This window comes from Eptesicus fuscus, chromosome 5, assembly GCF_027574615.1.
Source record: "Eptesicus fuscus isolate TK198812 chromosome 5, DD_ASM_mEF_20220401, whole genome shotgun sequence".
NCBI lineage: Eukaryota > Metazoa > Chordata > Mammalia > Chiroptera > Vespertilionidae > Eptesicus > Eptesicus fuscus.
In genome coordinates this window covers 54,428,411-54,441,599 of record NC_072477.1, presented here as the reverse complement: position 1 = coordinate 54,441,599, position 13,189 = coordinate 54,428,411, and the positions used below count along the sequence as shown (strand labels likewise).

At 42.9% G+C, this 13,189-nt stretch overlaps 1 protein-coding gene across 2 annotated transcripts in view; it reads left to right on the top strand.

Moving 5' to 3' along the window:
* Nucleotides 1-13,189, top strand: part of UNC13C (unc-13 homolog C) — a 515,697-nt gene that overhangs the window by 414,248 nt on the left and 88,260 nt on the right. For both annotated transcript variants that reach the window (XM_008143163.3, XM_028147779.2), the window contains 2 exons: nucleotides 7,258-7,335; nucleotides 10,426-10,503. In XM_008143163.3, coding sequence (XP_008141385.2) covers nucleotides 7,258-7,335; nucleotides 10,426-10,503 — 156 coding nt within the window. The remainder of the gene's footprint in view (nucleotides 1-7,257; nucleotides 7,336-10,425; nucleotides 10,504-13,189) is intronic.

Genomic DNA, 13,189 nt, shown 5'->3' with positions numbered 1-13,189 from the left:
TATTCCTTATTCTTTGGGAACCTAATTTTAATTAAAAAAAATAATAATGATAATTAATTGAGTACCACTATGTACTGATCACTTTACCTATTCTGTTTCCCTTATTCTTTACAACAACCCTATGGGATAGATACTGTTATTTTCCCTATTTTTGTAAATGACAAAAGCCCAGAAAGTTTAAATAACACAAACAAGGCACCCATCTATAAATGCACGTTTGAAATGTTTTTGACCACTAAGTTATTACACCTTCCCATTCTGTGTCATCAGAAATCAATCGGTAAGTCGAAGAGCATATTCTCACCATTTATTTTTACCCTTTGGGTCAAACCTAGGCAGCTATGGGGGGTTTTATCTTTGTTGGATGCCTTAAAATATACTGTTATGAGGTCCTGAAGTGACATTTCTAATGTCACTTAACCAATACCACACAGTCTTCCTGTCTTCTCTGCGTTGCTCTGATACCGTGATGTTCCATGCCTAAAATGTGACTGCAAAAATGGATTTTGGACCAGAGCTTTTATCTTACTGATTATAAGAGTAAATCTCTCGATGAAGCAGCCGGTAGTGTTGACAGGCTATTTAGCCTATTCCTACTAGTGTGGCATTAGCTTAGGAGACCATAAATGACTTTGAGAAATTGATGGCCATCCCACTCAATAGTACCAGAGGCTACATGTCAAATCACAGTATATTGAAGCTTGGATATTTGAGTCACTCTTTCTGATCCATTAAATACAGCAGAAGCCCTCTCTTTACTGCCACAATCCTATTAGGATTTCACCTTATTGAATCTGAAGCTCTTTGAATGAAAGTTCCTTTGCTGCATCCATAAAAGAACTGTCTCCAACTCATGACTATCTCTTCATTTATACTGTTTCATTATAGAACACAAGTGGCCCAGTGCACAAAATTTGTGCACGGTGGCGGGGGAGGCGGGGGTCTGCCCAGCCCAGCCTGCACCCTCTCCAATCCGGGACCCCTCAGGGGATGTCTAACTGGCAGTCGGACACCCCTCTCACAATCCAAGACTGCTAGCTCCCTAACTGCTCACCAGCCTGCCTGCCTGATTACCCCTAACTACCCCCCCCCGCCATGCTGATCGCCCCCAACTTCCCCCCTGCCACCCTGGTCACCCCAAACTGCCCCCCTCTGCCAGCCTGGTTGCCCCTAACTGCCCCACCCCACCGGCTTGGTCACCCCTTACTGTCTGTCCCCACTGCCAGCCTAGTCGCCCCCAACTGCCCCCCTCTGCTGGCCTGGTCACCCCCAACTGTCCCCCCTGCTGGCCTGGTCACCCCTTACTGACACCCTCTGCCAGCCTAGTCAGCCCCAACTGCCCCCCTGCCAGTCTAGTTGCCCCCAACTGCCCCCCTGCCGGCCTGGTTGCCCCTAACTGCCAACCTCTGCCAGCCTGGTCACCCCCAACTGCTCTCCCTGCCAGCCTAGTTGCCCCAAACTGCCCCCCTCTGCCAGCCTGGTTGCCCCTAACTGCCCCCCCCTGCTGGACTGGTCACCCCTTACTGCACCTCCTGCCAGCCTGGCCACCCCCAATTGCCCCCTCTGTCCAGCCTGGTCACCCCCAACAGCCCCCCTCTGCTAGCTTGGTCACCCCCAATTGCCCCCCCCTGCCAGCCTGGTTGCCCCTTACTGCCCCCCTCTTCTGGCCTGGTTTCCCCTAACTGCCACCCCCCCCCACCGCCAGCCTGGTCACCCCCAACTGCCCCCCCTGCCAGCCTGGTCACCCCACGCAGCCTGCTGCTCAGTAGTTTGGTCGTCCCTCACTAACCCCCCTGACAGCCTTGTCTCCCCACACAGCCTGTGTTCGGTCATCCGTCCAGTTGTTTCAGTCATGATGGCCCCTGGCTTTTTATATATAGGATGATGCAAACAGCCCCTGCTAGGCTATCTTTTCCCTCTATATATATCCTGTCACCACTTCTGAACCCCAGTAGTCCCCCAAAGATAAAATAACGATCTAAGTTGACACACTCAGAAATCCTACCTTCCAGGCTTTACTAGGTGCCCCTTCCATCAGGTCTTCTCTCTGAAGAGTTGCCTCTGCCCTGCTGTGATTAGTTAGCACAATGGTCCCTAAACTTCAGCTTGCATCAGTATCACCTGCAGACTTTTTAAAACAAATCGCTGAGACCAAACCCCAGAATTGCTGACTCTATAATCTGAGGTAAAATCAGAGAATTTGCATTTCCAAACAAGTTGCCAGGTAACCCTGTTGATGCTGGAGACATGTCTTAGGTAGATGTGTCTTAAGTAACTACTTACTAGTATTAACTAAAGAAACAATATAGTGATTTATTTTGTTGAATAAATTACAGTGAAATCAAGTTGCTCCTAAAATGTATATATATATTTTCATTCAGGTATACTTTGTATCTTAGTAAAGAAATGTATGTTATTACAGCCAGTGCACCCACAACTCTTATGGCACATCCTACATGGCTGAGCACTTTTCCTTACAACACATGCTGACTTGCTAACCACTGGTATTTGTAGGCAAGTGGGTGTGAGATTGTCTCCCAGCAAAAATTCAAGGGACTAAGGTTTTCCTATGAAGTAAAGTCAAGTGTTAGACCCTGGAGGGTACTTGAAGATGATCAGAAATAGATGTCTGGGTTCCATGCCCAAACTTTATCTTGAACAAGTGATAATGTTTGTGTTGCAACAAGCTCCTAAAATCATGCTTATGTTTGTTTTTGTTTTTGCAATTTAGTGAAATGATTCCTACAGTTTACATTGTCATTAGAACCTATAAATTGAAAGTAGTGTTCATATGTGTGAGTGAATTAGTACTCCATAGGTAAGTCCCCAAGTTTCAGCATTATATCTAAAGCAAAATTTGAACAGCTGCACTTGCAAGATACTGCAGTCTGATCAGCCATCTGTTTTCCTAGATTTATTGGTCTGCTGCTTGATAAGATTTTATATTTTCCATTGCTGATTTTCTATTTAAATGGACACATATTGTCATTTTAGTTTGTACTTCCACAGAATATTGATTATCTTCATGTTGTCCCTAATTTCAGGTTTTCATTGTGATCTTAAAAGTCTATAAAACAAGTACATAGTCACAGTTGGTGAATTCAATTTAGTAGATTAAACATGTCTCCTTTAGTTAACTCCTTAGAGTGTCTCCCTGAGCTGATTTTAAGCCATAAAGAAAATTAAGATGGATATACTTTACAAAAAGAAGATAAGAGCTTTTGTGTTCTTGTTTTTTCTATTAAAAGAAATGGCACATATATACTGTTATTATTGCTTCCTCTCTTCTAAGAAAATAATATCCATATTTGACTTATGATCACTCAAGCTATCTAAGTAAAAGCAGTAGGATTCAAAGTCATAAATACATTTTTAAGTACTTGAAATAAAATGTAACAAAGTTTCTTTTTCTTGTTTTGCATAATTATGGAAGCAGAAGGCATCTATAGGCTCAGAAATGGTTATTAGATGGAGAAGGAAAGTTTGAAATTAGGGTGAAAAGGACAGAAAGAGGGGAAAGATTAGGCAATATTTTTAGCAAATAATGCATCAATAAATAACTTAATAAATTAAGGTAAATGTATAGAGATTTTCTGATAGAACAAAAGCAGTTTTGTATTTTAAGAAGTCTTTGATATAATCAGTAAGCCTCTTTATCATAGAAAATTATTGAAAACTAGAGGCCCGATGCATGAAATTCATGCACGGGGGGAGGGGAGGTGTCCCTCAGCCCAGCCTGCACCCTCTCCAATCTGGGACTCCTTGAGGGATGTCTGACTGCCCTCTCACAATCCAAAACTGCTGGCTCCCAATCGCTTGCCTGCCTGCCAGCCTGATCACCCCCTAACCACTCCCCTGCCAGCCAGGAACTGGCCCATTTGCCCCTAACTGCCCTCGCCTGCCAGCCTGGTCACCCCTAACTGTCCTCCCCTGCAGACCCGGTCCCCCCAACTGCCCTCTCCTGCAGGACTGGACATCCCCAAATGTCCTTCACTGCAGGCCTGGTGACCCCTAACTGCTCTCCCCTGTAGGCCTCGTTGCCCCCAGCTGCCCTCCCCTGCAGACCTAGTCCCCACAACTGCCCTCTCCTGCAGGACTGGTCATCCCCAACTGCCCTTCCTTGCCAGCACAGTCACCCCTAACTGCCCTCCCCTGCAGGCCGTGTTGCCCCTAACTGCCTTCCCTGCAGGGCTGGTAACTGTCCTCCCCTGCAGGCCTTGGTTCCCCCCAAATGCCCTCCCCTGCAGGCCTGGGCCCTCCCCTGCAGGCCTGTGCCCCCCCCAACTTCCCTCCCCTGCTGGCATGCCCCCCTAATGCCCTCCCCTGCTGGCATGCCCCACCAATGCCCTCCCCTTCAGGCCTGGTCCCCCCCAACTGCCCTCCCTTGCTGGCCTGGTCTCCCTCAACTGCCCTCCTCTGCCAGCCTGGTCACCCCCAACTTCCCACCCCTCCTGGCCTGATCACCAACAACTGCCTTCCCTGCAGGCCTGGTCCCCCCCAACTGCCCTCCCCTGCAGGCCTGGTCCCCCCCAACTGCCCTCCCCTGCTGGCCATCTTGTGGCAGCCATCTTGTGTCCACATGGGGGCAGCCATCTTTGCCCAGATGGGGGCGGCCATCTTTGATCACATGGGAGCAGCCATCTTGTGTGTTGGAGTGACGTTCAATTTGCATATTACCTGTTTATTAGATAGTAAATTTATTGCTAAATGACATATATTAAAATATTCTGATCCCACTTAGAACACGGCATTTAGGAACAAGGGAAAAAGTTGAGAAAATGACAAAGAATTTTGCATAGTATATGTGTGCAAGGGTAGTAACTAGAAACCATAAGAGATGGTTCAATGCATAAGATGTCATTTATTCAGAAAAAAAAAGAGAGAAAGCATTATGGGTCATCTATACTAATAAAAGAGTAATATGCTAATTAGACCAGGAGACCTTCCGGAGACCTTCCGGACATCCTTCTGGACAAAGCCAGGGGCTTGGCCAGCCTGCAAACCACCCCCAAACGGCCTTCAGCCCCTCGCTCAGGCCAGCAACGCCCCCCAGAGGGGACCCTCACCCTGATGGGGGCGTGGCCAGCCTGCAAACAGCCATTAGCCCCTTGCCCAGGCTGGCCATGCCCCACAGCAGAGACCCCCCACCCTGATGGGGGCGTGGCCAGCCTGAAAACCGCCCCAGGCCCCTCACCCAGGCTGGCCCCACCCCCCACGAGGACCTCCTCCCTGATCCAGGACCCCTTTCAGGGCAGACCAGCTGGCCCCCACCCATGCACCAGGCCTCTAGCTATACTAATAAAAAGGTAATATGCTAATTAGACTGGGAGACCTTCCGGGAGACCTTCCCAGACAAAGCCATGGTGGTGGAGCTGAGGCAGAGGCGGTTAGGGGCAACCAGGCCAGGAGGGAAGTGCAATTGGAGGTGATCAGGCTGGTGGGGGGGAAGTTGGGGGCAAGCAGGCTGGCAGGCAGAGTGGTTAGGGGCAATCAGGCAGGCAGGCGAGCGGTTAGGAGCCAGTGGTCCCGGATTTCAAGAGGGATGTCCCGACTGCTGGTTTAGGCCCAATCACTGTGGGGTCCCAGATTGGAGAGGGTTCAGGCCAGGCTGAAGGACCCCCCCACTCCGTGCACAAATTTCCTGTACTGGCACATTAGTTAGTTAATAAGTATTCAATCATAGAGGAGGTTGCCACAAGAATAGTTGATGTATCTTCAGAATATTTACTAAAGAGAGAGATAAAGACCCTTGTGCACATTGCATATTATATTAAAACTAGAGGCCCGGTGCATGAAATTTGTGCACGGGGAGTGTAGCCCTCAGCCCAGCCTGCACCCTCTCCAATCTGGGACCCCTCGAGGGATGTCCAACTGCCCGTTTAGGCCCGATCCTGGTAGGATAGGGTCTAAATGGGCAATGGGCAGTTGGAGATCCCTCTCACAATCCAGGACTGCTGGCTCCCAACTGCTCACCTGCCTGCCTTCCTGATTGCCCCTAACCCCTTCTGCCTGCCAGCCTGATCGCCCCCTAACCACTCCCCTGCCAGCCAGATTGATGCCTAACTGCTCCCCTGCCAGCCTGTTTGCCCCTAACTGCCCTCCCCTGCAGGCCTGGTCCCCCCCAACTGCCCTCCTCTGCTGGCCTGGTCACCCCTATCTGCCCTACCCTGCAGGCTTGATTGCCCCCAACTGCCCTCCCTTGCAGGTGTGGTCCCTCCCAACTGCCCTCCCCTGCTGGCCATCTTGTGCCCACATGGGGGCAGCCATCTTTGACCACATGGGGGCAGCCATCTTGTGTGTTGGAGTGATGGTCAATTTGCATATTACTCTTTTATTAGATAGGATAGAGGCCTGGTGCACAGGTGGGGACCAGCTGGTTTGCCCTGAAAGGTGTCTTGGATCAGGGTGGTGGTTCCCTTGGTGCATGGGGAGGCCTGGGCGAGGGGCCTGTGTTGGTTTGCAGGCTGGCCATGCCCACCCCAGTGACCCAAGTGGAGGCCCTGGGATCTGGGATTTATTTATCTTCTATAATGGAAACTTTGTAGCCTTGAGCGGAGCCAAGCCTCCTGCTTGCTTCGTGGCCACAGCCATTTTTGTTGGGATTTATTTATCTTCTATAATTGAAACTTTGTAGCGGAGGCCAAGGCAGGCCAGGGCTGCGGGAGTTTGGCTTCCTCCATCGCCGGGGCAACCCAAGCCTCCTGCTCTCTCCAGCTCTGTGGCTGCTGCCATTTTTATTGGAATTTATTTATCTTCTATAATTGAAACTTTGTAGCCTTGCGTGGAGGCCTGGGCCCCCCAAGCGTGTGCAGAAAGCTTGGCTTCCTCCATTTCCTGGGAAACCCAAGCCTCCTGCTCTCGCTGTGGCCGCAGCCATCTTGGTTGGGTTAATTTGCATACTCGCTCCTGATTGGCTGCTGGGTGTGGCTTGTGGGTGTATTGGAGTGATGGTTAATTTGCATATTACTCTTTTACTATATAGGATGGGATGAATCCACATGGAATATCTTCTAAATATACTCATAAATATAATAAATTTTTACCTAAACAGTTTAGTTGTTCCTTTATTTATTTATTTATCTATTTATTTATTTATTTATTTATTTTTGGTGAGAGTATAAATTTAATCATTGCTTCATGAAAGTTGAAAAAGACATAGAAAGTTTGCCTGATGAGCATTAACCCCTATAGTATATATATAAAACTATGTACTTACCTGCATATATTTGACAGTATTTTTGTTGTTGTTTTTCCTAGACTATTAATAAAGTACTGCTTCAGTATGCTGCAATTGTATCAAGTGATTTTAGTTCCTACTGTGATAAGGAAAATGTGGTAAGTAAAAATGTCTCTACTTTCAAGTATTCTTCAGTTGAGATCCACTTCTTCCAGCTAGTAAAAAAGCAAGAGGCATTGTTTTCTTTCTGTTTTCATACAGGATGACAGTTGAGAGGTATTTCAACAAGTTGTTTGAATACTTCTCTAGTCATGAACTGGATACAACACAGAATTCAGAGGAAGGTTGAGAGCATCTCAATGCCAGGTTCCAAGATGATAACGAACAAGACAATTCATTGAAAACCCACATTATTGTCAAGCATTGGAACTGAGAACTAGGGAGTTAAAAAGTTGTTTAGTGTTGACACCAAGTAGTTTAGTTTAGTTTTGTACCAGTACTAAAATGAGTAAACTTCTCATGTCTTTTTCAACTAAAATTTATTCTTTTGGTTTTCAAATAAAATGAGGATTGTTAATTTAAGGAATGATGCTGATTTCCACTCTAAATTATTAATTTAGCTTTTAATTTTGGGGATGATTGAGAATGTTTGTAAAAACCGAGCCTGTATTGCAACTTAATCAATAAAAGGCATAAAGAGAAGCAAGATAAACTAAAGTGATTTGGAATATAATGTGTTTTTTAAGGTAGAAGATGAAATCTTTCTTATTCACCATATGTATTCTTAGAAGAAATATGTTGGTAACAATATAGAATTTATTAAAAAGCACTGAAAATAGTATTTAAAAATCAGTGCAATTGTTTTAAAGAGGAAAACCATCCCCCACCCCTTTAAAAAATCAGTATTACCAGACAAGTCTAAAGTCACCAGTCTTCCCCCTGAAAACTCATTGACCTCTTGCTGACAGCTCATTAAGTTAGGTCAGTTCTAATTGTTTTTGAAGGTCCCAGAAGATTCTTCTTTCTTTTTAATTAATATGCTGCCTAGGAATTTTATTAAAACTCTGATATCTCAGCAGATCTTTAATTGCCATTGATTATAAATACCCTAATGGTCAAGAAAGACCATTTATTTATTGAAAACACATATTTTTAATTAAAGGCTTATATATTTGAAAAGTAGCACACTGAAATTCATAACAGCACCAGAAAATTTCAGAAAAGATTTTGATTTTATTAGTATAGTCAAATTGAAGATTTTGAAAGGGGTCTCTGAATTACCAAGACTAATTCCTGTCATTCAGAGAGGAACATTTCTTTTTAAAGGCCCCTTCCACTTTATATGTTAATGTTTCAGAGTATATTTTATTTTTTAAAAACTGAGAAAAAAATCATAAATCAGTATTTATTGTATTATTTTGTCTTTTTCTGTATATTTTATAATTTTCAAAATCAAATTTTTATAAAGAAGAAAAAACAACCTTACAAATATTATATCCCAGGAACTTAACTTTTTCTTTTCCTCAATGTTTCCCCCCCTAATTACTGATATCTTGCTTCTCATCAAGAGCCATGGTCTTACTTTACTTTGATCTTAATTTTCTCCCTGGTGGGATTGCCCAAATTCCAGCCAATCTTCCCCCTCTGCAATGAAAATTAAAATCTCAAAAACCTTCTTCCCCATTGGGGAAAAACAGTGGATTACCTCAGTTTGCTGACTTTGGATCTGATGCTGAGTTCCTGAAAATGTGACCATGCGTGCCTTGGAAAGGACTAAACCTGATCAAGTAGCTCTCAATCATGGCAGGAAATCAGGTTCATTTGTGGTATATGTGGCTCTCAGCTTACTGAACAGCATCTACAGGAGATTAATAGCTATCTGTGTTTAAACAATAAAATATTTATGTGACTGTAATCAAGGGAACAGAAAAGAAGTTTAAAATCGTTTTCATAAATCCAAGTTAGGATGTGGTCACTTGAAGAGTAAAGCAGAACATTTTCAAAGGTCAGTAATGCAGTTAAAGCAAAAACAAAATCTTTCCACTGATGAGAGCTAGTGCCTTCCTGATGTCCTATGAGTCCTTTGCATGCCTCTCTCTGATTCATTGGCTTATTTCCCAGCAACTTGGAAGATACATCCATTCTCCTTTCTTTCCTGTTTTTCTTTCCCTTGATGTAGTGGCTCTTTGGGATCAGTATGCAGCAAACCGTAAATTACTCTAGAACTGTTCCTGAATTCCCTTTTCTAATTATACATTAATTCTTACTATTCAAAGGTTACATCTAGTCCTTTAAATTTTTATTGTTATATTTCTGCCTTCTTGGGGGCGGGGCGTGGGGACAAGAAAAGAAACATGTTGTAGGCAAATATAAGGCTCTATGCAATACTCTGGGAGGAAAAAAAAAAAAAGCTAAAAGGCACAGCCGCACATACAGTGGGTTTAAGACCAACTCATGAGATAGTGAAAAGCAACTCAAATGTATAGCAAAGTAAAACAAATGTCAAGTAAGTGGCCAAAGGATACAATGTAGGAAAGAGAAGGCTTAAACCTGAATGATGGATTTGATTCAAGTAGGCAAAGAGGCAAAGGGAAGAGGCCGCATATTCAGCAAAGTCACAGCAAATGGAAAGTGCAGGTATTTTGGAGGGAATTAGTTGCGGAGAGTTGGAGATAATCATAATGCAGTGGACGGAGATGAGAAGAAATCACTCTTAGGAGCCAGATAATGAAGGACTGTGAATACCAACGTGGAATTTTTAGCCTAAGAGAATCCACTTAAGGTTTCCTTGGTGTTTTTGTTTGTTTGTTTTGTTTTGTTTTGTTGTTGTTTTGATTTTTAAATTTCAGATAGTGTTTTGGTTTTTAAAAGAGAGAAATAATGAAATTTTAAACTAACCTGTTTTCCTTGAAATAAATCTTTAAAAAACAGAGTTTGGTTAATTTCTAACTATAAAATACCAAGATGTTAAGAATTTAAAAACAAAACAAAAACCTTAGTAGCAATTCTTCAATGCTTTATTGTCTGAGTATATTGTTAAATTTCTTTCTTTAAAGTGGTTGTTATATTTTCTCCTTCCATTTAACTGTTTAAAAAGCTAATCTTAAAGTACGGAATTATTACATTTGCCAAATACAATAGGGCTTCAATGATAGGTTGTATACTCTTACATTTAAGGTAAACTCATTCCATAATTTAGTGTATAAAGGATTCTCACACTATTTGTTTTGTGTTTGCTTTACTTAAAGCCCTGTATACTGATGAACAATATTCAGCAATTACGGGTCCAGTTGGAAAAAATGTTTGAATCCATGGGAGGAAAAGAGGTGGGTATGTTTTCATGCCTACATTTGCCAAATGCCTACTTAGAGATCATTAGCAGCATATCTCTGTCATTTAAAGGTTCATAATCAAGTTTTACATGGTTTAGCTAAAGAACAGGAAATGATAATAGCTGAGGTTATTATTATGTAAATATAATATAGTAAATATATTAGCAGTGTGAATGGGATGAGGAAGATGGTCAATAAATAGCCTTTTGCAGTGTATATATATGGTCATATATATGCACAATTAAATAGATATGCTAATGATCTTTAAAGTTTCACAAAGTGCAGATTTTTTTTTGCCATATTGTGCAATGCCAACTTGATATCAATGTTCATTCTGAAATGTGTTTTGTGGCGCTGGTGGTTTTGAGGTATTGGTGGTTTATTCACGTCTAAAAATATCTGTGAAAAACGTCTTGTGTGCTGTGTCTGTAATGTGTCGTGTCTTTGTCCAACATCTTATGACTTGCAATCCCATGAGCAGAAGAAGGAAGGAGAAAGATTCTCTTATGAGGTTTGTGATAGTAAGCATCGTATCCTTTACCTGGCTGATTCCCCCACTAAACCTAAAGCCCAGTGCACTTCCTCCTTAATCTCATCTGCTTGTCCGGATCAGGCAGACAGTGAAGTACTAGCTCTGTACCTGCCTCGTCCTGCTGCCGCAGCTCCTTTCACAAACCAACAGGAGCACCTGGGGAATGAGGTCCAGAGATGGTGCCAAGAGGGCAGGCAGGCAGCTGGCATTCTCCCCCACCCCATCCCCCACCCCCTTTCACCATCCAGAAAAATATCCCAAGGGTAGCTAGAGGGGGGAATATTTCTGGTCAAGATTTTATTTACATTGTTCCTTATGTATATCTCATACACTTACTCTGGTAAGTGTATGAGATATACATAAAAGTGGGTTTATTTCAAAGCAAAGATCTCTTTTTATGTCTAAATGTATAAGGCCCCAAATGCTGCTTTAAAGATTGGGCCTCTTCACATGTGAGGTTGACTCCAAGGAGACATTTCTATATCCCCCTCCCCCTGCTCCCATGTCCTTTTTGTCCTCTGTGAGCCTGTCTTTTGAATAATGAACTTGCTATTTAGCATCCTACAGGCAAGAAGCACTGGGATACATGTGTGAAGGTGCAACAGTTCAAGGACGAACTTGGATGCACTGTGCTTCCTGCCCCTGCAGACTTGGTCTAATTTGTTTAAAATAAAAATCTCTTCCCCAAAGCATGCTATTTATTGGTTTTGCACGGTTTGAGAGCATCAATCTCATTGTTAGAATTCTTTCACTGAACTAGGAGAGCACAAGCAATTAGGGATCAGAAGTGAAGATTCCCTTGGTATTTTTAGCTTCATACTATATTCGGATTTTAAGTTCACTTGCTGTTTTGAAAAGCAGTGAAGAAATTACTGATTTCTTGTGGGAAATTCTACCTCCTTTTAGTGGCTGTTAAAGACCACAAATCATTTATGGATGAAGTTATACCAAATGTCCTATTTCCAGAAATTTCTCCTAATCCTACTACTATTTTATTATTCTTTGTGGCTGAACTCTAATGTGAGGGATATATTGCTAAGCTGCATATTAACCAGATGAATCATATCTGTACTTAAATAAACTGTGTGGGCCAAACCACTTGCTAACCAGAAAAGTTGTGGGGTGGCTTGTTCACTAATCAAAAATGGATTCCTTATTTCAGATAAATGCCCCAGCTTGAATTGTGCAGGTTTCACATTATAAATTTAGTTGCAAATTTATGGCTACCTCACAGGACTCTTCTTTACTAGAGAAGATAATGAAACTAGAAATACTGAGCTTGGGGCCTTCTCCCTTCATAACATTCGCAACGTCAATTGCTAAATTCCTCTTACATAATTTAAAGGGAAAAGTCCATTAAGTAAATGAATGTCTACCTTCTAACAATATAATCTGTTAGAGGGACAGCATGGACCCTACCCCCTTTCTTTCCAACATTTAAACATTTTTTCTTCATCCTCTCCTTTTCTTTGCCCTCTTCTATTCTCCCGTCTCCCTTTCTGGGCAGAGTTTCTTTTCTCTCATTCTTTTCCATTTTTATATCTTGTAATTTGCTGCTAAGAAAGAGCTTTAGGCAGACCCATTCAGTATTGCCCATGGGTTGATGAAATGTGAGAGGAAACAAGACCTGAACCCAAGTCTGAGTGTAACATGCAGCCTCCCAGACAGAAATAAGCTTTATTATTAATACAGAAGTATGTGAAAATTGCTCATTGCTACACTTGGCCTCCCCTAGGCACCAGAATCTCAAAATAACAGGCAGGGACCTTCCAATGCAGTTATCTATAAACGGCAGTGTCTTAACTCGGGGCTTTTACAAAGATGAAAAGGATTTTATTAAGAATGACAAAATTCACCCTTTCATATGAAAAATATATGTAGCACTTAAAACAGGCTTATCCAAGCCTTTAAAGGTACGCTAGTGCCAATTTCCAGTTTTTCCTCGCAGTGGAACTGGTTATAAAATCTTGACTGGCATTGCTAAGGGAAACTTTCCAACCTAGATCTTACCCTTCTTTTAGGAGTTTCTTCTTATTTTCATCCTCTACCATCTGTGCTAGGATGTGCACTTCTTGCCACAAAAATCTAACTAGCAAATGATTGCTTGTGTACTTGCTCAAAATAGCTTTTGATGCCACGTGTTAATTA